Source organism: Mangifera indica, chromosome 2 (assembly GCF_011075055.1).
Source record: "Mangifera indica cultivar Alphonso chromosome 2, CATAS_Mindica_2.1, whole genome shotgun sequence".
NCBI classification, from domain to species: domain Eukaryota; kingdom Viridiplantae; phylum Streptophyta; class Magnoliopsida; order Sapindales; family Anacardiaceae; genus Mangifera; species Mangifera indica.
The window spans coordinates 14,574,005-14,601,124 of NC_058138.1; the positions used below are offsets into that span (position 1 = coordinate 14,574,005).

The window sequence follows — 27,120 nt, forward strand, 5'->3', positions numbered from 1 at the left end:
TTATGTTATTACATAATTAGGTAATTTTGAATCAAAGATTATGTAAAATCTAATCATATAATGATACATAATTATTGATATCAAATTGGTACTGATGAAAAATGTACATAAGATTGCTCAATTCAAAACGAGTTATATTATATGTATAAATAAATTTTATTAATTAAATAATATTATATATATCTATTTTTAATACACATATAAATATGTTATTATATGATTAAAACTTTATCATTAATTCAAAATCATTAATTATATTTATTTATATATATATATATATATATATTAAAAATATATACACATAATTTTATTATTATTAATTTATATATGCAAACTAATATGATTACGATTGAGTTATTTTAATTGGAGGTAAAAATATACAATTGCATTAATCAATGAACCCATTTCAATTGTCGAACTTATTATTCCTTTACAAATGTGGCAATAACCTACAAGAGTTCCCGCTAATTTTTTAAGGAGAAAATTTTAGTTAAAACATATTGAAAGTCTTTTACAAATGTGATCTCACCAAGATGTGTCATCTAGGGTTTATCTTTTCAAGTCTTTCAGGTTTGTTTGTTTGTTTTGGCTTCAGTGTTTTTATGGGTTTAATATCTTTATTGTTTTTTATAATCCTATTTTATTGTAAAATTTTCTGATGGGTTTGGTTTAGGTTAAGTTCATAAATTTGATATATGGGTTCTAGTATATTAGAGTTGCAAGTGTTCCAAAAGTGAAGAAATTTAATCTTTATGAGGCCTGATGATGAAAATGTGCAAAAAAAAATAATGATAATCTGGAATCATAATGAAATTAGAGAGTGATCGGCTCCATGAAGTAGCTGCTGACACTAAAATTCTTGATATTTTGGAAGGAAAATTGAAGTTTATGGTTTTTGATCTAAAGACAATGTATCCAGTAAAGAGCAGCAATGGTTTTGAAGGCGAAAAGGTTGAGATCGGATGAAAGTCGAACAATGCATAAATCATGTGAGTGTAGTTTCTATAACAGAAGATTGTATGGCTGAAATGTTACTGAATATTCTTTGTTGCTTCTTTTACGTTTAAGTATTTTGTTTGTTTGTTTGTTTGTTTGGAGGGGGTAAAGTGGCTTTCATTATTAGGAGTTTCTTTAGATTTAGTAATGCATGAATTGCTCTTGATGGTAGAAAGGGTTGGATGGGTTATATTTCAAGCCATTAGATTGATCTGATCCCTAACACATGAGATAATGCTTACTTGTTTTGACTTGAAGACTTAGTATATCAAATAAAGATAATTCATTTTGTCATTCTAGATTTTGTTTGCTAATTGAGTGCCTTTTAATTATAGTCTTTGTTGGAGTGGACGCAATTAAATTGATTGGAATTGGTTAGCTTTTCTATATGAATCTTAAGTGTATTTAAATTGGCAAATTTGTGAACTTAAAATGTACCCTTTGAACTTGTGAAAACATAAACAAAAATACTAGATATCTGAAGACTAGTTAACATATCAATAACAGCAAAAACAAAAGTATACAACAATCCTACTTGAACTTCAAGCATAATAGGTAACATAATGCACCAAAATCAGGTAGAGTTGATAGATGCATACCTGTGTTGCTCTGAGATCATAAGAAGTGAGTTATCCTGAACACTTTGAAGTTCTAAATTAGTTAAAATAAATATAGTGGAAGAACTTACTGGAAACTCCTGCTATGGTTGAACGTACATTGACTGGCTAAATTACTCACTGCAAATCTTCTTATATGTTTGATCATATAACCTGAAGATCTTTACCTGGTTTTAACACTACTACAAAACTTCAGTCATGTTATAAAGGGCTAGGAATCGACAAAATGCTTCCTGTTTGGCTCAATGCTTCAAGCTGGACATGCCGAATTTTTATTAAGTAGGCATCACAAAAAATAGGAGGGAAAATTCTTCACATATGATGTAACTGATTTGATAAAATCAAGGACAACTCATTTAGAGAATGGGCAAAATAATCATTAGTCTTTTGATAGATTATTTTGTTATCTAAATCCTTTGAAATGATAAAACAAATCATCAAACAATTTAATTGAAGACAGTGTAGATCAATGGCTTATACAAGATTCACCAACAATACACCAAAAGGAAATTTGAAAAGAAATCGAATAGAGTCAATTAAAATAGAGATCAATTGAAAAAGTGATCCAATTCAAAGAAAAACCATATGAAAATGGGTCTAGTTAATCTCTAATCATGATGAAGGAGAGAAAATTAAAGAAAGAGATACTAGAGAAACTTAAAAAAAAAAGCACATATATGCAATAAATAGGGGTAAAAGTACTTATCTCTTTAAGTTTGGGGAAGAGGAAGAGTATAAAAATTGCGAAGAACACAAGGTATGTTTCAACTTCTCATTTCTAGGGTTGTATAGATAGCTCAAGTTCTCGAACTTATCGAAATGAATGTCACGTGACCCTTGTTGTCGATATTTTCAAGGTTTCAAGTTGCCTTAAAAGGTGTGGTGACAGCATTTGTGAATTTGGCATTCATACACGTGGCATTACAAGCGGAATAACAACTTGCCTATCATAAGAAAAACAATTTGGCAAAAAATTTAAGATCTCTTGATTTGTTTCAGGAAGCATTTTAGCGCAATTGTAAATCCATAAAACTCATGAAGTTCATGTGTTAGTTGGTCGACTTTATCGACACTAATTGTGAGTTTGTTTTCCTTATTTGGGTATCACTAAGGATGTAAGGTGAATATCACCTTATATATTTTAGGTTAATTATGGACAAGTCAAGCTGGTAAGCTTTACAAAGAAATGTTAAGTCGTCTTTATGTAAATGTAGGCCTATCGTTTCAAGGCTAGATAGAAAGAGCATGATTGTTCCAAAGATGTATATGAGGACTCATAATCAACATGAAAAAATGGTAAACTGAAGCGGTAAAGTTCAAACCAATTAAGAGAGAAGCATTAATTGTTAATTGTATCCTTTAAAATGAATGTAACAAAAAGCATTGTCATGAATAGTGCTGCTGAGATTCAAAATTAATTCTCCAAACTAGTTAAAGAATTGAGAAAAGTTTAACTGGTTGATTTTAACATAACTCTAGGTTTAAGTGGAAACTGTGTTGTAGGAAAAAGGGACTAAGTAAGAAATTTTTGTGGTGCTTGACATGAAACCTATCAATACAAACTTCAACTTGAAAAAATGTTGCAGAGGAAAATATTAAATGAAAGAAATAATGTCGTAAAACATTTCATTAAGTTCAATGTTATTATATCACTAGTCTCTGCAATTCTCACCATGCTAGGGTCATGATGAATCTTGACTCAAACCTTAGAGAAACCAGTGTTGAAACATTTTCCTGCACATGAAGAAATTCTAGTCTCAAAGAAGTCTCTGGTTTTAGAGATGAAAATTTTAAGGAAGAGGTGTTTATACTTCTAGCAATTTAGAGGTTTAATTGAATATGAAAGTTAAGAGGGATCTCATTTAGAGTTGTTAATAAAAAACCTTGGTCTATTCAAGTATTTGTATAGATAATTAGACATTTCAAGAAATTGAATTCCTCCAAGGGTGGTGGAGATCTTCTGTTCTTGCTAAAGATCTGAATTGATCTATTTTCATTAACAGAGTCTGGACAAACTAAGCTTGCTAATTTTATCCAATTAGTGATACAAATAAGCTAACTAAAGAATATATAAAGTCACCAATATATTGACAGTTCATCCTCACAAGATTAACTGACAGGAATTCTAGATTAGGAAATGTTAAAGAAAAATATTCAAATGTAAAATTTAATATTTTACGGATCTGCAACTTTGTGTTGTACCAAACAAAATTGTAAACATAATTGGTAGGTCAACAATTCCATTTCACCTGGTAGATATGTATGCTTAGTTTCTGTAGAAACTAAATTTGTAGAAATGGAAAGAAAACTCTCCTTTTTAGTCTTCTAGACAAATTTGTTTCTTTGGTCAGGAATAAACACTAGTTTCCATTATCAGCATTTATGATCTTCTAGATATTCACTTGCAATGGGGAATTCAATACCAACATTACTTTCTGAGCTCAAATTTGAACCTAGATAACTAGGAGTCTAATCATCTCTCAACACAAACGACTTGTTTTGCATATCCTTATTAAAAAATTACCCAGAAAAAAAGAAGCTCAATTTAAATAATAGTTTTGTCAAATCAATGGCTGAAACAAATTTTCTTGAACTTAACTTCAGCCAATGTGTGGATGTGTCTCCTTGCTTCCATTTAGTTGACAGATCACAGTTTTTTGTATAACTTCATTGCATCTCTGGGAATGTTGTAACCGTAAAAGCATTACATATTTATCTGGATAAAGGTCATTTCTGTCATCACAAGTCATAGTTATTCAAGTCATTTCGGGCAAAAACAAAAGCATGCAATTTAGAAGCTATTAGACTAATAATCCTTTAATAAAAAAGGGCTGGTACGCCTAATTCAAAATGTACAATCACCAATAGTGGTTCATAATAACAATCTTTCCATCTCTCTTCAAAGAGTTCCTTTTTCTTTCCTTGAAACTACATAATCATATAAATTCTAAACACTTTAAATACTTAAGAAACTTGAGACCAAGCCACCCTAATCCTAACTAGACATGGGAATAAATTGAAACAAGATAAAAATAATTTCACGGAAACAAAATTAAATATTTTCTTTCTTGTTTTCCCCAGTAGATTACTCTGCCTTTCGGATAACTTTGATCCTTAGCCAGCTAACTGTAATGATCCATCCCTTATCAACTTCAAACTCAAACTGTTGAATCTTTCCTGTGAATTTTGCCGGGATGCCTTTCTCCGGTCCGTACCAGCCTTCATCATCGTAGGAAACTCCTCATAACTTATGTGACGATCCTGCCACACAAAAATGAAACAAGATTGAGCTTCTAATGTAAGCAAAATTAAGGTTTTAAAGCAAAAACTACACATTGTTGAACACGACCATGATCAGAGCTCATGACTAATGTCAACAACTTCATTCCCTAAAACACTAATTTTAATGTTAAGCTTTTTCATAGGTGGGGTGAATGGTTGATATTATTTTCACATTGAAAAAATTGTATTTTCAATAATCCACTCCACTCACTACAAATAAACATTCAACCTAATTTTTATTGTCTCATATTGGATGAAAGAAACATTAACCACTCAACCAACCCTTTTATATAAATAGGTTTAATATTTCCATTTTTCATCATATTTTTACTTTCTTCCATCTTTTCTAGACAGAGAAAACATAAATTTAAAATAATTTTTTGTAATTAAAAAAACCTTTTTTTAGCTTGAGCTCAATAATTTTTAAAATTATGACTTGAGCTTGAGACATGACAACTCATTTCAAGTTTGACTAAATCGAGTTAGCAATTGAATTCGAGTTAGTTCGGTTCAAATTTATCTCTATTTTAAGTAAACAAAAATAAACTAATACTTATTATCTAAATTCTCTACACTTAATTAGCATCTTGGCTCAAAATCTATCCTATCATGTGAGTACACAATTGGAACTACTCTATGTATTAATACCATGAGCACCCTTATGTATGCTTCCGTGTTTTATGAAAATATGTGATTGAACGATATAGTTATACAGAAAGTAAACTTATTTTAAGTGTTAATTAATCACTTAAAAGGCTTCTAGGGTTAAAATGTAAAGATTTAATGTCAAGGGATGTTGTTTTTGTTACATGAAGTGCGATGTAAATATATAATAAGTATGGAAGCATAATAAGAATTTAACATTTCACATAACAAAAATTCTATTTTATTCCTTGTAAGATTATGTAAATTTATAAAAGGAAATCCAAAATGGCACAAACAGCAAAGCGCCCCAAAATTTCAAAATAGTGAATAACATTTTCTCACCCAAGGATTTGCTTTAAAACCTGTTTCGCCCCTAGTTAGTATAAATAATACTTTTTCTTCCAAAATCAAAACTCTGATGATTATAAAGCCTATATGGTATGGACAAAATAGTAATTTTAACATCAATTGATTTTGAAAAAATTTTAAAAAAATCTCTTTATTAGAACAAAATGTTTCAAACATGATAAGTTAACATTTAAAATGTTTTAAAATTTACAAATCAATTTTTGAAATTTTTTCAAACCCTCCTATATTTTGAAACTACTATAACCTCGATTATTATAATATGTTATTTACACCCATGATTTGTTACATTCTATTCAATATTTTAAGGGTGTAATTATTATTTTTGAAACTATTGAGCAGCGTAATATTTCAAAATATTCCAAAAAAGCCCTAATCTTTTTTCTTGAACTTTCAATAACTCTTTGAAAAATTTTAAAAGACTCTCAATATTTTATAAAATTACAATTTACCCCATAATATATGATTTTATGACAAAGATACCTCTATTTATAAAAGGAGAGAAAGAAATGAATAAAGGTACAAAGAAAGGATTTAAAAAAAAAAAAGTTTCTCATACAATTGAGATACTTAAAAGGTTATTTTTATCTTTTGTTAATTTAGAGTTATATAATCATTTTGAAAAATGAAATAGTAGGGATAAAATGGTAAATTCACTTTTTAATATTGTTATTTCATTAATAAAGTTTAATTTTGGGTAAAAATTTGTTATTTATACTTGATTTTGAGTTGGAAAATGTTAGTTGTTAGTTACACCAACTAGAGGTGAAAAAAGTTTTAAAGCAAAACCTTGGATAGAAGAATGTAATTCACTCTTTCAAAAATGCTTGAACATAATCCAATTTTGGGTCAAAACAAATACTTTGCATGTTCCTCCATATTCAGAAATTTAAACTTACAAAGATTAAGGGTCCATTGGTAGTTTAAATTATGTTGGGAAGACATGTGTTTAGTTTCAAAGTGTAGTCTTTATTAATTTTCAAAACATTGAAATCATGGATCAGCGTTCAACAAGTAATTCTAAACCAATAAAACTCTGTACACTTATAAGTGTATTAATTTAAGCACTAATAATGATATGTCACTATATGATTAAATGATTTTGAATTAAAAATAAATTAAAACATTTAATCATATAATAACACATCATTATTAGTACCCAAATTAGTATTCATAATAAATGTACATAGGATTGTTCAATTCTAAACAAGTTATATTATATGTATAAAATTTTTTTATTAATTTATTTATAAATAACGATGTGACAAAATATTATTGAGTCATTTTAAAGCGAGAAAAATACTAAACAATCATATCAATCAATTCTTACCCAAAGTTTGTTGTAACCTCATACCAGTATCATTGAAACCCAAACTCTTACTTTGGCTGTTAAAATTAACAGAAATAGTTAGTTTCAAAGGTAAAATCGTTATATAATTATAATATATTAAAAATATTAAAACTTATCTCATTTCCTCTTTTGGTTTAGAAAACTAACAATTTTTCCTATGATTAAATTATGAAAAGTTACATTTCCCCCATAAGGTTTCATTTTCAACCCATCTTCTTCGACAATCAAAATTCAGTCATGACTTCTCATTCTCTATTACTGACGGTCTCCCTCCCAATGGTCGTGACTTTTCTTCTCTCTAATTCGGTGTCTTCGTTTATGGATGAATACATTGTCTTTATTAAAAATGAAAATGTTAAACTAGAGGGAAGAAAAGTCATGACTATTGGGAGGAAGATTGTCAATATTAGAGAAAAAGAAGTCATGGTTGGATTCTAGCTGCTAGAGAAGACGAGTTGAAAATGAAATTTTAGAAGAGAAATATAACCTTTCAAAGTTTAATTTTAGGAAAAAAATGATTAGTCTTCTAAATCAAAAGAAAATAAGATAATTTTTATTATTTTTAATATATTACAATTAAATAATAATTTTACCTTTAGAACTAATTAATTCTATTAATTTTAATAACCTATAGGTAAGAGTTTGAGTTTTTAATACTAGTTTAGGTTTCAACATACCTTAGGTGAAAATAAGTCTTCCGACCTTTTATTTATGTTGGAAAGAAATGTGTTTAGTTTCAAACACTAATCTTGATTAATTTATTAAAACATTGCAATCATGGACTCACGTAGAACAAGTAATTCTTAATCGGTTGAACTATGCACACTTGCAATAGTATAAATGCGATTATTAATAATAATATATCATTATATGATAAAAAAATTTTAAATTAAGAATAAATTAACACTCAATCATATAATAATATATTATTATTGATATCTAAATTAATACTCATATTATATGCATATAAGATTGTTCAATTCTAAACCAGTTTTATTATATATACAAAATAATTTTACTAACTTATTTATTTATACAAATACAATAACATATGATTTTAAAGTGAGAAAAATAATAAACAATTACATCAATTAATCTCATATTGAAATATAAGTTTATATGAATAAGTTAATAAGATTTGTTTGTATATATAATTATATTCATTATAAACTTAGTATACATTTTATTCTAAAAAAATAATACTATTTATATAAACAAATTATACAATTTTATTTATAGATACAGAAACATTTGACCGAATAATCTTAAAGTGGGTAAAATAGAAACTAATCATATCAATCCATTACAAACTGTTTTGTATAAATAAATTTATATAATATATTTATTCACAGTTTTATATAGCATTCAAAAACTAATTTCTTATTACTTTAGAAACGTGGCAATAACCCAAAAGGGTTCCCGCTAATTTTTTGTTAAGGAGAAAAATTTGGGTTAGAACATGTTGAAAGCCTTGCTAATGTCATCTTTCCAAGATAGGTGATCTGAGGTTTATCTTTTCAAGTCTTTCGGTTGTTTGTTTGCTTTGGCTTCAGTTTTTTAATGGGTTTAATATCTTTATTGTTTTTTATGATACTTTGTTATTGTAAAATTTTCAGATGGGTTTGATTTAGGTTAAGTTCATAATTTGATATATGGGTTCTAGTAGACTAGAGTTGCAGGTGTTCCAAAAGTGAAGAAAATTTTTTCTTTATTAGGCCTGCTGATGAAAATGTGGAAAAAAAAAATAGTGGCAACCTGGAAGCATAATTAAATTAGAGAGTGATCGGCCCCATGAAGTGGCTGCTGACACTAAAATTCTTGATATTTTGCAGGGAAATTGAAGTTTATAGTGTTTGTTCTAAAGACAATGTATCCAGTAAAGAGCAGCCATGGTTTTGAATGCGAAAAGGATGTAATCGGATGAAGCCGAGCAATGCATAAATTATGTGAGTGTAGTTTCTATTACATGAAGATTATATAGCTGAAATGATAACTGAAAGTTCTTAATTGCTTCTTTTAAGTAGAAGCATTTTTTAGTTTGTTTTGAGGAGGTGAAGTGGTTTTCCTTGTTAGGGGTTTCTTTAGATTTAGTACTTCATGTATTGCTCTTGATGGTAGAAATGGTTGGCTTTGTGTCATAAAGCAAGTTATAAATTAATCACAAACCTTGATGGGTTGTACTTCTAGCCTTTAGATTGATTCGATCCCTAACACTTGAGATATTGCTTACCTGTTTTGATTTGAAGACTTAGTATGCTAAATAAAGGGTATTCATTTTGTCATTCTACATTTTTTTGCTAAACGGGTGCCGATTAATTGTAGAATATCTTGGAGTGGATGCAGTTAAATTGATTGGAATTGGTTAGATTTTCTATATGAATCCTAAGTGTATATTATTATATTGGCAAATTTGTGAACTTAAAATGTAGCCTTAGAACTCGTGAAAACTTAAACAAGAACTACTAGAAATCTGAAGACTATTTAACATATCAATAACAGCAAAACAGAAGTATACAACAATCCTATTTGAACTTTAAGCATAATAGATAACATAATGCACCAAAATAAGGTAGAGTTGATAGATGCATACCTGTGTTGCTCTGAGATCATTAGAAGTGAGGTATCCTGAACGCTTTGAAGATCTAAATTAGTTAAGATAAATATAGTGGAAGAACTTACCGAAAAGTCCTGCTATGGTTGAACATCTAAGATCAGGAACTTACTGGAAGAACTAAAGTACATTCACTGGCTAAATTACTCACTGAAGTCTTCTTATATGTTTGATCATATAACCTGGAGAATTTACCTGGTTTTAACACTGATACAAAAATGCAGTCATGCTATAAAGGGCTAAGAATTGACAAAATACTTTGTGTATGGTTGAATGCTTCAAGCTGGACATCGCAAATTTTCATGAACTAAACGTCACAAAAAATAGGAGGGAAATCCTTAGTCTAACGATATTATGAAATTTAATCAAAAGCTTGTCAATGTATATGTCTAAATGACATTCACATGTTTATTCACATGTTTATTCATATAGAAAACTAATGGTATTGTTGCCCAACAAAGAAGCTTTTTATTTTTTTTTTGTTGCTTAATGTTTATCAGAATTTATCATAAGAACTAGCTTGATACAAATGAACTTCTCTCTAGATGAACCAAATCCATGGGGTGAGTTTCTTGATATCATAGATCATGTACTTAAATTGATTAAGAAATATAACATTCTAGTTAAAATTCTTCACATACATATGATGTAACTGATTTGATAAAATTAAGGCCAACTCATTTGCAAAATGGGCAAAATTCAGATGGAAAAATAATATGAAAAGCAATTGAATGAGAGCTGTAATAAGAAAAAGGAAAAGCTTGTTAGGTTATGAATGATTGAAGAGTAACCAAACAAACAGATCTGTGCTCACATAATTGGACTGATGGTCAAACAATAACAAGAAAGCAAAATTTCAAATGAATTGAATATTAGTTTGGAAACTGCAAGAAGAATCAATCTGGTAAAATGATAAGCAAAGTTGCAAATATGCCTGTTTATTAATCATTAGTCTTTTGATAGATTATTTTGTTATCTAAATCTTTTGAAAAGACATAAAAAGAGATAATAAATACAGATCATCCAACAATTGAATTGAAGACAGTGTAGATCAATAGCTTATACAAGATGCACCAACAAAACACCTGCAAGGAAATTTGAAAAGAAATCAAATAGAGATCAATGGAAAAAATGATCTAATATAAAGAAAAAGCATATGAAAATGAGTCTAGTTAATCTCTAGTCATGATGAACCGAGAGAAAATTAAAGAAAGAGATACTAGAAAACTTGAAAAAGAAGCAAGTATTTGCAAAACTATAGGTAAAAGTACTCATCTTTTGAAGTTTGGGGAAGGGGAAGAGTATGAAAACTGCAAAGAACACAAAGTATGTTTCAACTTCTAATTTCTAGGGTTAATATAGCAAACTCAAGTTCTCGAACTTATCGAAATGAATGCCACGTGGTCCTTGTTGTCGATATTTTCAAGGTTTCAAGTTGCCTTAAAAGGTGCAATGACAGCGCTTGTGAATTTGGCTCTCACACACGTGGCATTACAAGTTGAATAACAACTTGCCTATCATAAGAAAAACAAATTGGCAAAAAATTTAAGATCTCTTGATTTGTTTAAGGAAGCGTTTTAGCGAAACTATAAGTATGTAAAACTCATGAAGTTCACGTTTTAATTGGTCCACATTTATGTGTGGACTTTATTGACACTAGTTGTGATTTTGTTTTCCTTACTTCGGTATTACTGAGGATGTAAGGTAAATATCACCTTATTTATTTTAGGTTAATCACATACATGTCAAACCAGTAAGCTTTACAAAGAAATGTTAAGTTGTCTCTAAGTAAATGTGGGTCTATTGTTTCAAGGCTAGATAGAAAGAGCAAGGATATTTGGACTGAGAAGCGATTAATGAATTGTCAATTAAGGTTGCAAAGTGAATACAATGCTTCCTCTATTGGCAAAATGTTTTCCGTGTCTTTAAGAATCTTAAATAAAAAAGGTTTAATGAATTGTCCATTTATTCTCCAAACTAGTAAAAGAATTGAGAAAGGTTTTATTTGTTGATTCTATCATAACTCTAGATTAAAATGAAAGTTTTGTTGTAGGAAAAGGAAATAACAAAGAAATTTTTGTGGTACTTGACATGAGACCTATCAATAGTGATTCAAACTTCAACATGAAAAACTGTTGCAAAGGAAAACATTAAATGAAAGAAAATCTTTCATTATGTTCAATGCTATTATATCACTAGTCTCTGCAATTCTTACCATGCTAGGGTCATGATGAATCTTGACTTAAACCTTAGAGAAGCCAGTGTAGAAACATTTTCCTGTACATGAAGAAATTCTAGTCTCAAAGATGTCTGGTTTTGGAGATAAAAATTTTATGGAAGAAGTGTTTATACTTCTAGCAATTTAGAGGTTTAATAGAATATGAAAGATAAGAGGGATCTCTTTTGGAATTTGTTAATAAAAAGCCTTTTACAAATAGTTTCCATCAGCATGGTCTATTCATTTATTTAAAAAATTGAATTCCTTCAAGTGTGGACATCTTATGTTATTGCTAAAGATATGAATTGATCTACTATTTTCATTTACAGAAACCGGACAAACTAAGCTTGATAATTTTCATCCAATTAGTGATACAAAAATGATCTTACATAGAATTGAGCTAACTAAAGAATATATAAAGTCACCAATGTATTGACAGTTCGTCCTCACAAAAGATTAACTGACAGGAATTCTAGATCAGGAAATGTTAAAGATAGATATTGTAATTTTGTGTTGTACCAAACAAAATGGTAAACATAATTGATAGGTAGGTCTACAATTCAATTTCACCAATAGACAATTTTACAACCACTGAATCAGGTAAGTCGTCAAATGACACTTAAACCTATGTTTTTTTTATATATGAAATCTTTTTTTTTATCATTCAGGTTACCATTTAGGGGGTGAACAATTGTTTCTTTGGCTATAATAAACAGTTACATATTTGTTTCCATTATTAGCTTGAGTGGCCTTCTAGATATTCACTAGCAATGGGGAACCCAATACCAACATTACTTTATAAGCTCAAATTTGAACCTAGATAGCTGGGAGTCTAATCATCTCTCAAAACAAACGACTGTTTTACATGTCCTTATTAAAAATTTACCCAGAAGTTCAATTAGCTAAAGATTATGAGACAAGATAAGTTTTGTCAAATCAATGGCAGAAACAAATGTTTTTGAACTTGACTTCAGCGTGCGTGGATGGGTCTCCTTGCTTTCCATTTAGGTGTATCCTGAACGTACAATTCTAGACCACGGTTAAACTGTTTGGTCAGCTATGCTTTCTACGTTTGGCTGTCGTCTAACAGTTTTTGATTGTGGCATGCCAGGGCCTGACTGCAAGGATGTGCACCGTCAGTTTCCGTGATCTGAAATTCAGTTTTCTGTTTGGTTGGAGAGGTAAAAGAGTTTGACAATGTTATCTATTTGATTCAAAAGATCTCAGTTATCTGGAAAAGAGAAAACATTAGTGGCAGTGGGAAAAAATGGTCAAGTTTTGTCAAACACTTATTTTAAGTACATTTCAAAGGAGTTTCATCAAGTCCACGTTGAAAATTCCATTTATATTGTATGGTAAATCACATGCATGATGTTCATTGCTATTCCATGGTAAACAACCATTCTTCATTTAGTCTGATTTTGTGCAGAATATGCTTTGAAGGAAGACATCCATGAACACACGCACCCTGTTATCATACTTTGACTCACACTAGCAGAAGTCATACCTGGGACAGACACTCTATCAATTGGCTGTAGTTATTTGCAGGAAAAAGAGTGTTAACAGCAGCCATACGTGCAATTGTAGACTAAGCAGTGATTTGTTATGTACTCCATTGTATAAAGAAATCATGTCATAAGAACCACGAACGACTTTTGCAGACTTGCTGGAAATTAAATCGGTGTTTTGTATAACTTCATTGCATCTTTCAGAATGTCGTAACCGTAAAAGCATTACATATTAATCCAGATACAACTCATTTCTGCCACCAAATGTCATAGTAATTCAAGTCATTTCTGGCAAAAACAGAATCATACAATTTTAAAGCTATTAGACAAATAATTGTCTGATAAAAAAGGGCCAGTAAGCCTATTACAATATGTACAACCACCAATAGTGGTTCATCATGATAACAATCTTTCCATCTCCCTTCAAAGAATTCTTTTCTCTTTTCTTGAAACTACATAATCAGATAAATTCTAAACACTTCAAATACTTAAGAAACTTAAGTACAAGCCACCCTAATCCTACCTAAACATGGGAACATATTGAAAAAAATAATAAAAATAATTTCATGGAAACAAAATCAAACACTTTCTTACTTCTTTTCCCCATTAGATTAGTCTGTCTTCTGGATATCTTCAATCCTCAGGCAGCTAACTGTAATGATCCATCCCTCATCAACTTCAAACTCAAACTGTTGAATCTTTCCCGTGAATATTGTCGGGATGCCTTTCTCCAGTCTGTACCAGCCTTCATCATTGTAGCAAACTCCTCATAACTTATGCGACCATCCTGCAAGACAAAAATGAAACAAGATTGAGCTTCTAATATAGCAAATTAAGGTTTTAAAGTAAATACTATACATTGTTGAATAAGACCATGATCAGATCTGATGGTTAATGTCAACAACTTCATTCTCTAGTTTTACAGTGATACTAACTTAAGACAATTTATGCATTTTTAGGAGGCTAGACATAAAGAACATATAAAACTTTTTTTCTATTTCTCCAAAGTATCATACTGGATGAAACTAAAAGAAACAAGATTAAAAGCTTTATCTAATCTTGAATGGAGAATCCAATTTATTGTTCCAATTTACAAAACAATTTTGCAAAACATTACCAAGACTGAATAGAGTTCTAGTATTAGAAACAAGACTAATTCATACGAAAAAGCAAATATGCATCAAGATAATGGAAAATAAGCCAAAAACAAGTTACTTTATTATGTGCATGATTCAAACTACTAGATAAGGAATTATCTCCAGCAAAACTAAGGCTTTACAGCGAGAACTACTAGACTAGGATAAAAATTTTTTTATTGAACATGACCTATTGTCACTGTAAGCAAAGCAGACACTAACCTTGTCTGTATCAACATCATGCATAATGGCATTGATAACATCTTCACCGTTGGCCTCAACTTCATCATATAAGGCTTCTCGTAACTCTTCAATCTCTATGTAACCGGTCTGATTTTTGTCAAAGAAAGCAAAAGCTTTATGCAAATGTTCATCATTACCCATCTTCCTAAGGTGAACTGAAACTGCAACAAACTCTCCATAATTCAAACTTCCATCCCCATCAGCATCAGCCTGTAGAAACCAGGTTTTAGTCAATTACCAAGTAAACTACCAATAAAAAAATCTAATTCTGAGACTTTTTTCAAACAAATGATTAGTCAAATCAGGAAACCTGTCTCCAGATTGGGAGTCAGATTTTTCTCCAATGCACTTTTTCTTTTAAAAAAAAAAAATTTAAATCATTGTTTTTACCAAAACTTCATGAATGTATTACCATACTCAGTTTAATAATATCCAATTAATGAATCACTGTGAGAACTTGTCTACTATTTTTGGAAAAGAATAATGCTTACAGCTTCCATTAGGATTTGAAGATCTACATCTGGAATGTTTTGGCCAATATTTTGCAGCCCAGCTCTAAGCTCCTCAAGGTTTATCTTGCCTCTCTTGCTAGTGTCCATCATTTCAAATCCCTCCTTTATGCCAGCCACTTCCTCCACAGACAAATGCTCAGCCACAACCTGCAGAAAAACCAAAATTCAGCCATCTTAAAGGAGATTACACCGCAGGGAGAGCAGTCATTTTTATTATCACAAGAGGATTTGAGAACACCTCTCATAATTGTAAAAGAAGGGCTAAAAAAATGTAGCAGAAATTCAATTAGTACCCTTAGAGCTCTTTTTTTCAGTTTGTTCATTACAGAGAATTGTTTAAGCCTTGCTTTCACAGTCTCACCAAGTGGAACATTCGGAGCTTTCTTGGCATTTTGTAACCAAGTATGTTCTGCATACAGGAGGGATAGTTTTTTCCGTTAAGTCTCAACACATCTAAAAGCATAAGGAACAAACTTTTTTGAAGAGTAAATCAATAAATAAGCAAAGCATATTAAATAATATTACAGAAATTACCCAGCACTTGCTCAGCTGTAAGCCTCTCCTTGGGGTCAGGATTAAGCATCTTCTTCACAAGGTCCTTTGCATTGTCAGAAACTTTAGGCCAAGGGTCCCTTTTAAAATCAATTACTGAACGAATAATTGCCTGTGCTACACCTTGCTCAGTTTCTGCATAAAGAATACAATAATCTTAAATGAAGCAAGTGCAAATACCAAATATGAAATACCACACACATAAATATGATATGCATATGCATGCGAAGAATTCCATCAGAAAAATATTAAGAAGCAGAAACAATGAAATGACATAATTATAATTTACTCCTTTTCTAACACTCAAACCAAAAATGGATTCCGCAGACCTTAAAACTATAAAACACTCACCAGTCCAAGAAAAAAGGGAGAGAGAGTTAGCCTAACCTTATTAAAGTCAAATGAGTAGAGAAAAATGTTAACCTGCCCAGAAAGGTGGAACACCACAAAGTAGAATATACAAAATAACTCCGGCACTCCAGACATCAACCTCAGGACCATAATTGCGCTTTAGAACCTCTGGAGCCATGTAATATGGACTTCCCACAATCTCATTAAATTGCTCACCTGTAGAAAAGGCCATTCTTCGGGTAAAAACTGTATATAGAAAGGTATAAAGGTTGCATAATAGGCTAAAATGTTGGATTTCCAGCTAATTTAAAAATAAAAACACATAAATAGGTTGAGGCAAGGTAGGATATGGTGCTTTACCAGGTTTGAAGAAGACTGACAACCCAAAATCAATTGCCTTCAAGGGAGAAGTTTCCTTCTTATTTGCAAACAGAAAATTCTCAGGTTTAAGATCACGGTGCATCACTCCATGCTTATGACACACCTAAAAAGGGGCAATTACATGAAAAAAGAAAATTAAGATTATGGTGTAAGAATTTCACAAAAAAAATGAGAGCCTGCATAATGAGAATCACTTAAGTAAAAGCAGAACAAGATTAAGTGAATATAATGGTCCAAAACATAAGCATGCATGCACACAAACACAGGAATATCATAAATGTCAAATAGGGTTAATTGCATGATAAGTGGCTCAGACATTAAACATTTAACCTTTATAGAGAATCCAATTGCATAATGACTGAAACAATTGTTCTGCATCATCATAAGTATTAAGAAGTTTGGGTAGGTAATCTCTAAAAGATGGGAAAAAGACGTAAGAGTTAATGAAAACAATTAATAAATCCCAGCAAGTAAAGTGCTAGACAAGGAAAGGGGAAAAGGATATCAAAAAATTTGAAGAAGTGTCAGTATATAAAGGAAACTTGATTAAAGACTTTCAATGAAATGCAATCCATCTGTGTAAAATCCAACTTTCACAAACAAAATCCTTATAAAGAATTTCCAAAAGGACTGGAAGCAACCAAAACAAAAGAACAGTAGACCACGAATGTCAAAACCACATCAAAAACAGATTTATGCATGACAAGATATGAAATTCAGTAATTGAATATCCTACTTAAGGCTATAAGTATCGAAATCATAGTGAAAATTCAATAATTTAGAAATAATTTGAACCTGCACAATTTCAACGATGGTCCGCATAACAGCAGCAGCTGCCCTCTCCGTGTAATGTCCCCTCGCAACAATCCTATCAAATAACTCTCCTCCCTCACACAACTCCATCACAATGTGCACGGCACTATCATCCTCATAAGTATCCTTCAGTGACACGATATTTGGATGCTTAGGCAAATGCTTCATGATCTGCACCTCTCTCCTCACATCCTCAATGTCCACTGCAGTCCTAAGTTTCTTCTTTGAAATAGACTTGCAAGCAAACTTTTCGCCTGTATTTACATCAGTACACAAATATGTCACACCAAACTCCCCTCGGCCAAGCTCATGACCCAGATCATACTCCACTGAGATATTATGACCCGTGGAATCTTTTAGTACACTTAGCCTATGAGTTCCAGATATATTGCTTACTACATAATCATCACCATAAAATGGATTTGGTTTGTTCTTTTTCCCTTTTGTTTTCTTCTGAGATGAAGAAACAGGTGTTGTACAGCAATTTCCCATGACTCAAAGCTTCAAAATTCTCTCAATCTCCCTGAAATTCAAACAAAACCTGGTTAATTATACAAGATCAGAAAAATCAAACTTTGACCTTCCTATAAAAGAAAACCACAATGCCCCAAAATTCAAAATTTGATCAACATAACATCAATTCCCACTCAGCAAAACAAAAATGCTTCCCAGAAAAGCTCTTTCCTACGAATTTGGAAGGTTTCAACATTTAAAAAGCAACCATCACACACACACACACACAAAAAAAAATCCAAAACTATTAACCTCCCAACAGGGCCAGTGCTCATACAAAAATTCAATATTTCTTCTCTTCAAGTCATAAAAACCTACCAAACCAATAGAAAAAAATTAAAAATTATCAAAATAATTAAAAAAACAAAAACAGAAAAAACCCACCGGAGATTTGCAAGAGCCTTTGATGCTAAGAAGGGAACTTGGAGAAAAATAAAGAAAAAACGAAGAGGTTTGCCTTAAAATTACACCAGAAATTAAGGGTTTTGAGGGGATAAATAATAGAAATCAATGTGAAATGAAATGGAAAGAGTCAAAGCCAAGGGTGCATTTGCAGTCTCTGTAATTAAAAAAATAAAAATTATGTGAAATTTCGAAGTGTTTTGTTTTCTTAGGATTCAACGCAGGAAGGAGACAGAAGAACAACCCTTCTGTCTTCCCTCTTGTTTCACTGGTTTTCCCAAAATACCCATCAGTCCAAAATTAATAAATAAAATAAAATTTTGCCAAATTTAGTTTGGATTTTAATCCAATTTATTTATTTTTTTCATATTGTGTTAACAAATTAACAATTATATTATATTATATTATAGCAATCTTATTTATATATACATATTTTTAGCATATAACTAAATACACAAATAATATATTATCATATGTTATATATTACTTTATTTTTAATATAAAATCAATCAATTTTACAATGATACATAATTTATGTATCAAATTATGTATTCAAAAATATATAAATAGTGCATTATATAGTATTCCATTCTGACTAATAAAGGTAAATTATCGTAGTTTATTTAAAATAAGTATATAGATAATATGTTATCATACGATTGAATGATTTAAAAATATAATGATATATCATTTATATATTTATTTTATATATTTAAAATATATATGCATAATTTTATTATTACTTAAATACAAATAAAATGAATTGTTTTAGTGTTTTTTTATTTATACAATGCCATTGTTGAAATTATTTTTAATAATTTTTTTTTTTTTACACTATTGTAACTTATGAGTGGAGATACAAATATTTTTAGAAAACCCTTTTAATTTTTTTCTTTTTGGAAAAAAAAAATTAGGTTTCTAGAAAGACATGCGCATCGTATGATAAATATCGTATAATAAATATGATTTTAATCTATAAATAATATAAAAAATAAAATAATATAAGAAAATAAAAGGTGAAAATATCGTTGGCCCCTAACCAACCACAATTAAATTATGAAAGTTGAGAAGATCAAAGATCAAATGCTTTGACATTAGAACTTTCTAGATTATGCTAAAATAAAATCAATGTGCCTTTCCTTGAATATTTCATTGACAGTCAGAAGCCCATTTTCTACCCAAGATTTAGTAAAAGAAAAATTCCCATTCGTTAATTTTTAAAACCTAAATATTTACTCATTTGTTTAAATTTATTATTACGATTAAGAGTAAAATTATCATTTAGCTAAAACTATTTAAAAAAACCTTAAAACTTATCATATTTTTTCTCTAAATTTAAAAATTTAACAATTTTCTCTCATTTAAGGTTGGAAAAGTCACTATTTTTCTGCTAAGGTTTTTTCTCCTCTTTTCAGCTACCGATATTTTCCTTTCCTCCCGACTTCTCTCTCCCTCTAGTCTCTCTTGTCGTTGTTTCTTGTCTCCCTTGTTGTTGACAAAGATAAAATCGTCTTCGTCTTTAATGAAGATAATTTCATTTTTGTCAATAACAAGAGAGGTATGGAACAACGACACAAGAGATCAGAAGGAGAGAGGCGCCATAATGGAGAGAAAACGTTGGCGACCGTAGAGAGATGTGGTCATCGGAGAGAGCAGAAAAAAACCTAGGAAAAAAATGATGACTTTTCAAACATTGGATGGAGAAAAAATTGTTAGATTTTAAAACTCGTAGAGAAAATGTATAATTTTTTAATTTTTTTAAAATAATAATGAATATTAACAGATGGATGGATATTTTAATTTTAAAAGTTATATAAGGTGAAAATTTGTCCCTTCACTAGACCTTTGGTGGAAAATAGTGTTTTGGCCGTAATTGACTCATGAAATCATGTCCAATTTTGCAGACCTTTGATTTGGAGATTTTCTTGGCTTCTGCCAAGTAGTATTCTTCACTTTAATTATATTTTTGTCTTATCTATTATATGTAATCAAAATATAACTTAAAGTTATAACGCTTACAAAAGAAGGGTTTATATTTATATAAATTATTTTTAAAAAAACTATATTTTAAAATTTTAAATTGAACACTCTAACATATCAAATTTATAGTCAAATAACTTAGCTGTTTTATCGAGAATTTAAAAAAATTGATCAATGAACTTTTGTAACTGACTTAATGATCTTTTTTAACAGTCAAACAAATTGTAAATCATAATTAATTAATAATGAAATGATGGATTAGGCAGTTGGTTCAAGTTTGAAATTTGTCCAATTCGAATTGTTTTTTTAGGTTGAACTTTCGAGCTTTGACTTGCCCAATTCAAAACTGACCAGCCTAATTGTTGCATACCATTCAAAACTACTGGGCTACACTGAATTTTTGTGAACCTTAGGGGTAACAATGGATTTAGTCCTGATAAATAAATAAATAAGTTTGGACAACCCAACAAAGGGTCATTGCTTTTTTTTTTTTTTTTTTATAAACAATTGTCACTTGAATGTAGTCGTTTTGCCCAACAAAATAAATTAATTAATGATTTGAATTTGATAGTTCGATAAATAATATTATTTTCATAATATGACTCTTGATCATGTTGAAATACTTATTAATACGGCCGCCCAAATAGTTTCATAGATTTGAATTGTTTGGTGATTGCAGGCCCCTTGATTTTGAAGGCCAAATTTAATATATTTAATCATTAAAAAAAAAAACATGTTAAAGACGAAAATTAATTTAATTGACCCTAATAAACAAAAGATTAAATGCGATTAATGAAAAATAGAAGACAACAATTTCCAACATAAACTGTGGCTGCAAACAAAGCTTCTGGGTTTTCTGAATTGAAATTTAGGAAAACTTTTGAAAAAGAAAAAATAATTACCTGGGATTTATTTAGCATGTTTTATTTTGGAGTCGCATTATTTTGCACGTGAAATTGATTTAAAACATGAATTTAGGGATTTCAGGGTTAATACGAGTTAATCATGAAACAAGCCATTGTATCAGGTGAACTGTTAAGATTTCTGAATGGCAACAGACAGCTTTATAATTTAGGGTTGACCAAATCCTTCCTTGGGTAGGAGAACAGCCGCTGAAGAAGGGGGTTCCGATACATTATCAGGTCCATCTACAGCAGACTTTATTGTAAAGCATGGTGAAGATAGAGATTGGCAGTGGACATATAGGCCGACTTTGATGTGATCCACCATGTTTAGAGATTACATCAAGTCTAAACCAATTCATTAAGATTGAAAGATTTGCGACAAGGCCCAAAACCTCATTGCGCTTTGCCTTCGTAGGGTTTTAATGGGTTAACCCGTGTATTTCTATAGGTCGGTATATCACATTATAATTTTAAATTTTTAGATTAATTTTAAAGTTTTAATATTATATATGGGTGATAACAGACCAGTCTACCACTCATATCCAAGGTTGTCATGTCCATTACAATAACAAGTCCTGTCGGTGCCTAAAAATGGGGTTTGGGCTTTGCCATGGGCCAAATGATTATTTCCCACCCAAGGTTTGATGTTTTTTTCCAGTTTTCACCATTTAACTATGGAAACACCAAACCCCCACCCATGGCCAGATAGATTTAACAAAACCCTAACTCCCAAAAATTTAATCTCATTTTTCCCCCTAAAATTTTAAAAACTAACATTTTTTCCCTAAGCTAAGTTTAAAAAGATCACATTTCCCCCCTAGGGTTTATTTTCAAACCCTTTCACTTTCTCCGGCACCATAGCCGACCGTCTTCCCCTCCTGACGGTTTCTCTTCCACCAACGGCCCCCCTTAACTCCACCCCAACGCATCCGACGTAAAGAGAAGTCATCTGGGAAGAGAAATCGTCTTCCCAGATGAAGACGACTCGTCTTCCCAAAGGACGACGAGTCGTCTCGTCTTCGTCTGGGAAGACGAAGAACTTCGTCTTCCTCAACGAAGTTCTTCGTCTTCCATGTCTTCTCTGACTCCGATCGGGAGTCCAAATGGGAGAAAAGAGATCACTGGAAGGAGGGAATGCTTCGGGAGGGAGAAGTCGTCGGCAATGGAGCTGGAGATTTCAAAACGAAACCCTAGGGTGAAACTGCGAATTTTTAAAACTTAGGCTAAGCGAAAATTTTAGTTTTTAAAGTCTAAGGGGGCAAAATTATATTCTATTTTAGTTTATTTTTAATATTATAGAGAAAATAACGATTTTACCCTTACCATCGTTAAGGTTTTGTTAAATCTAACCGATTATGAGTGGGTGTTTGCTATTTTTATAGTTAAAGGGTGAAAATTTGAGAAAACATCAAACCTTGGATAAGAAATAGTCATTTGGCCTATGCCATGAGGCCAGTACAATCCCTTGACATGTCTAGGCGAAGACGAGGCAAGCAACAGTATTTGCAAGGAATATTAACTTCATTTGACTGCAAGCACGTTTTGGAAACTTGGGGAGAAAGACACTATTCTGAGATTGAAAATTAGTCCTCTTTGTATCACCGATATGATTTAAATAAGTTTTTCTAATCTTTCAAATTTATTAAATATAGTCTGGTGTGAAAATTTTGTGAGGTTTGACAAAATTACAACAAACTGTAATGTGGATGTTTGTGTTATATTTTTGATCCAATGCTTACACATGAAGCCTGAGTCTTCTTCGAAAATCGGTTGCTTATATAGTCTTTTCATTGTGGAAATTGAGACACAATACACCAGCAAATTGACAGCAAAAGGAAAGAAAAACAGAAGCTCTGCTTCGCCTATCGTTTGTCTGCTCTGTTCAATATGAAGTTACATTTTACACACCAATTACAGATAACAAGTTACAAGCTGCTTAGCCAAAACAAAAAAGTTAACAAGTGAAAATCAATTTTAAAAAGCCAGGCTGGGCAACATTAGATAAGGCCAAAAGACTTATTTCCACTCAAGGTATAGGGAAATTCCAAATACATATTTACTAACTTTAAAAAATTTAAACTCCCACTTATTACCCAATTTCTATTAGAATTTTCTATTAAGGTCAGAGATAAAATCATTATTTTATTAGTAATATTAAAAAATTATAATTTTATCCTTTTCCCCCCTAGGTTTTAAAAACCAACAATTTCATCCCCTCTCCGGTTTTGAAAAACAACTTTTTCATTTCGAAATCCCTAGGTTTCTTCCCTTCCTCTTTTGTTACCATCCAACACAGCAACAACTAAGAGGAGACGACAATAGATGTCTCTTTGTCACCGTCCAAGAAGAGGCAAAGACGATCTCCATCTCTTCCTAGATTGCAGCGAAGGGACGAAGATGTCTCTTTATCTCTGTCGATAAAGAGACGTCTTCGTCGATGGAGACAAAAAAACATCTATCGTCGTCTTTTCTTAGCTATTGTCATTGCGTTGGATGGTCATTGGAGAGAGAGGGAAGAAACCTAGGAATTTAGGGATTAAAAAAACTACTTTTTAAACTGAAAAAATTTTGAAAATAACGTGAAATTATTGGTTTTCAAATCCTAAGGAAAAAAATGATAAAATTATAATTTTTTAATATTACTGTTAAAATAATGACTTTACCTTTAAATCTAATAAAAAATTTTAATAGAAATTAGATGATGAGTAAGTGTTTAACCTTTTAAAAATTGACAAATATGTGTTTAAGATTTAACTATACCTTGGGTGGGAGTAAGTCTTTTGGCCTTTAATTAATCATGCATTGCTGCTGCAGCACAAACCAGAAACGTAATCACACAACGATGAAAACTAATTGAGCTGATAAAAAGTACCCTTCATCTTTGGAGTTCTAGATTGTTTTTTTTTTTTTTGGAGAGGGTTTGGAGTGCTGGTCGAGTTTCGAAGGGCGGCTTAAACTTTACCTGGGTCAATCTCAATCTGGTGTGAATCTTTCTGTAGTGCATTAACAATGCAGGCCGAATAAGCGCCACCGAGACGGAGAAGTGAGTGTTTTAGGGTATTAGGAGATGAAATAGAGGTGGGAAAGTGACGAGGAAGTGAAGAGAACATTTGAAGGCTGGCAAATTCAGTGCAAAACTCTAAACCTCAGCCACTGCAACAATGGCTTAACCACAAAAACTGAATGGACATTCTTGTCGCATAATAATAGATAGTATCTAATCCAAGTCTTAATGAACCAAACCCTAATTAGTCCAACTACTTCCCTGTTCTTTTCTCTGATCAAACACATAATTCCTAAAGCCACCATAACATGGATCTGGACGCATATCATTAGCTTGACCGTAAAAAATTTTACCATCCTTGAACTTACCCTCACCACCCGAAGCAATCAACACAAACTTCATCTCATCATCAAAGTTCTTCATGTCATCTATCTTTATCTTCAGCTGAACAAAACTCAGAAAACGAAGATATTGAAGGAGAATAAGAGTGGCATGTTAATAGCTAGGTCACTCTACTAAAAGGTAAACCAGAGAAGAAGACACATTGGTGGCTGAACAATAGATCTAAGTACATAAACAATATACATAATTTTACGCACATCCAATGACATGTCACCATATAATTGAGTATTATTTTATTTCTAATTTTAAATTATCCAATTATATAATGACATATTATTGGTTATGTATAAAGTTGTGTACATGATTTGTATATATAACATTAGGGCTAGACCCAAATCAAGTTGACTCAGCTCGGTTCAAATTTGTTTACTTTGAATATAAACCGAGTTCAAGTTAAGAGGTTCGACTCATTTTAAAACCGAATTGAACTCAAGTTACAGAGAGTTCAGTTTGCGACTGGATAGATGACTCAATTCGGTTTGAATTTGGCTCGTGATTCGATTCAAATTATGTTAAATAATTGTTAAATTATATCGTTTTATCAATGAACCACAAATTTAAATCACAAATTTGAGTCACATATCCAAGCCATGGATTTAACCCATAAATTCAAGTCAAACTCGAATAAAATTTGAACTAAACCATTTTAATTCTAATTGAATTCGAACAACTTTTAATATTAGTTTGATGAATTTGAATTAAACTTAAGTCAAACTATTTTTTATTCCAACTGAACATGAGCTAAGAGGTGTTTGGATTTGACTCAGATCATATCCACCCCTACGTAACATTGCTTGTGGTTGAAAGATTAGGTGAGACTGAGTTTTTTTATTTTTGTTTGGGAAAAGGACTATTTCCCACCCAATTTTTAATCTGATCTCAAAAGCATACCCACGCCTGATGAAAAACTCAAACACCCACTCATCTTTAAACCACCGTTAAATTTTTCGTTAAATAGAGAGGTAAAACTGTCATTTTATTGTTTACAGTCTAGTTATATAATTTTATCGCATTTTCTCCCTCCGATTTTGAAAATTAACTTTTACCCCCATCCCTGAACTTTGAAAAGTGACTTTCAACCCCCAAATCCCTAATTTTCTTTTTCACTTTCCTTCGGCCACCAGCAATGACATGACTGGAGGGAGAGTGACGAGTGTTGTCTAGATCTGGACAACGCTCGTTGACCTTCACTGGACGATGGAGCGTCATCCATTCTTTGGACAACGCTTGTCATCCAGAATGGACGACAAAACGTCGTCCATAGTGGATGACGCTTCTTCGTCCAAAGATCTGGATGACGGTCGTCCTCCAGAGGTGGTCGACCTCTGGATGAAAACTTCTCCGTCGTCATTGGAAAAAGTGGTTGCATTTCAGGAGAGAAAAGTGAATTTTTTAAAACTTAATTCAGGGGACAAATGTTAGTTTTTTAAATTAAATGAGATAAAATTTTAATTATTTAATATTATTGATAAAATAATGAATTTATTCCTTAACCCTAACAGAAAATATGTGGATGAATCCAAACAGATTAAACTTTATGTGAGTATTTAAATTTTTCATCAGGAGTGGGTATACTTTTGAGATAAGATTAAAACTTGGATGGGAAATAGTCCTTTCCCTTTTTGTTTTTTAAACTATTCGGGCAATGTGGCAGGTGAAGTGGCATCTATCACATCAATTGTTACAAAATGTTAAATATTGGTTTCGTTTTTAGTTGTATATAGTTTTTGTTGATGGGAAAAACCCCTCCATTTTTAACATACAAACAGATTGTAAGAAGAAAGTTGTTATTTAATAGTTTTGTTTATTTTAAATATTAAAAAAAAAAAACACATTTTCTATTTAACTAAACGTGATACAACTACTATGCTAAACGGTAAGTTGTTATCTTTAAAGTTGAAACATAACATCTTCCTACCTTTCAACAACAAGTACAATTAATTAAATTTTTTAATTTTTATTATATACATATTGAAAAGGAAGGACTAAATCAATATCACCCCCAATTTATTCAGAGAGTTTTCTGTGGTTCTTATATTATCCGAATTATCTATTACTATCAAAATTTATTTTTTTATTCTTTATATTTTTCATGAATTTAGTATAATTTGAATATTTTAAAGTATTTTAGGAAAATTTTTATCAAAAAGTCTTTTTAAAGGATAATACTGTAATTTATTGGTTAAAATCAATAAAAACTCAGTTTTAACGGAAATAAACTAACTATAAGGTAAATAATAAATAATTCGGATAATACAGGGATCTTTGAAATTTTAAAAGACTCAGGGTACTGACAGGATATAGTCCGTAAAAAAAATAAAAATAAAAAACG

General features: G+C 31.0%; 1 protein-coding gene and 2 long non-coding RNA genes across 4 annotated transcripts; 1 reads left to right on the forward strand and 2 right to left on the reverse strand.

The window, feature by feature from the left end:
- Nucleotides 1-382: 382 nt before the first annotated feature.
- Nucleotides 383-9,539, forward strand: LOC123198182. Its single transcript, XR_006497982.1, has 3 exons — nucleotides 383-570; nucleotides 875-989; nucleotides 9,090-9,539. It is a non-coding gene; the product is annotated as an uncharacterized LOC123198182 (long non-coding RNA).
- LOC123198187 lies at nucleotides 4,415-11,371 on the reverse strand. The gene is made up of 2 exons (XR_006497984.1): nucleotides 9,848-11,371; nucleotides 4,415-4,874 (listed from the first exon to the last, which is right to left on the reverse strand). It is a non-coding gene; the product is annotated as an uncharacterized LOC123198187 (long non-coding RNA).
- A 2,529-nt stretch (nucleotides 11,372-13,900) lies between these two features.
- On the reverse strand, nucleotides 13,901-18,763 carry LOC123198172 (calcium-dependent protein kinase 7-like). Of its 2 annotated transcripts, XM_044612825.1 has the most exons (10): nucleotides 18,480-18,763; nucleotides 18,348-18,409; nucleotides 17,565-18,105; nucleotides 16,749-16,872; nucleotides 16,461-16,604; nucleotides 16,020-16,172; nucleotides 15,779-15,894; nucleotides 15,465-15,632; nucleotides 14,953-15,183; nucleotides 13,901-14,381 (listed from the first exon to the last, which is right to left on the reverse strand). In XM_044612825.1, exons 3-10 carry the CDS (start codon nucleotides 18,072-18,074, stop codon nucleotides 14,235-14,237), a joined length of 1,593 nt encoding a protein of 530 aa, XP_044468760.1. In that variant the 5' UTR covers nucleotides 18,075-18,105; nucleotides 18,348-18,409; nucleotides 18,480-18,763; the 3' UTR covers nucleotides 13,901-14,234. The 2 variants fall into 2 exon arrangements, with proteins under 2 accessions (XP_044468760.1, XP_044468752.1); XM_044612817.1 differs by lacking the exon at nucleotides 18,348-18,409 and having other exon boundaries at nucleotides 18,480-18,762.
- Between the last annotated feature and the right edge of the window lie 8,357 nt (nucleotides 18,764-27,120).

Excerpts from the sequence above, each read along its gene's own strand:
- LOC123198172 (XM_044612825.1), bottom strand. The coding sequence starts at position 18,074 with ATGGGAAATTGCTGTACAACACCTGTTTCTTCATCTCAGAAGAAAACA. Across the intron at positions 16,873-17,564 it reads CCATCGTTGAAATTGTGCAG|GTGTGTCATAAGCATGGAGT; the intron begins GTTCAAATTATT and ends GCCCCTTTTTAG. Across the intron at positions 15,633-15,778 it reads TGAAAAAAAGAGCTCTAAGG|GTTGTGGCTGAGCATTTGTC; the intron begins GTACTAATTGAA and ends GTTTTTCTGCAG.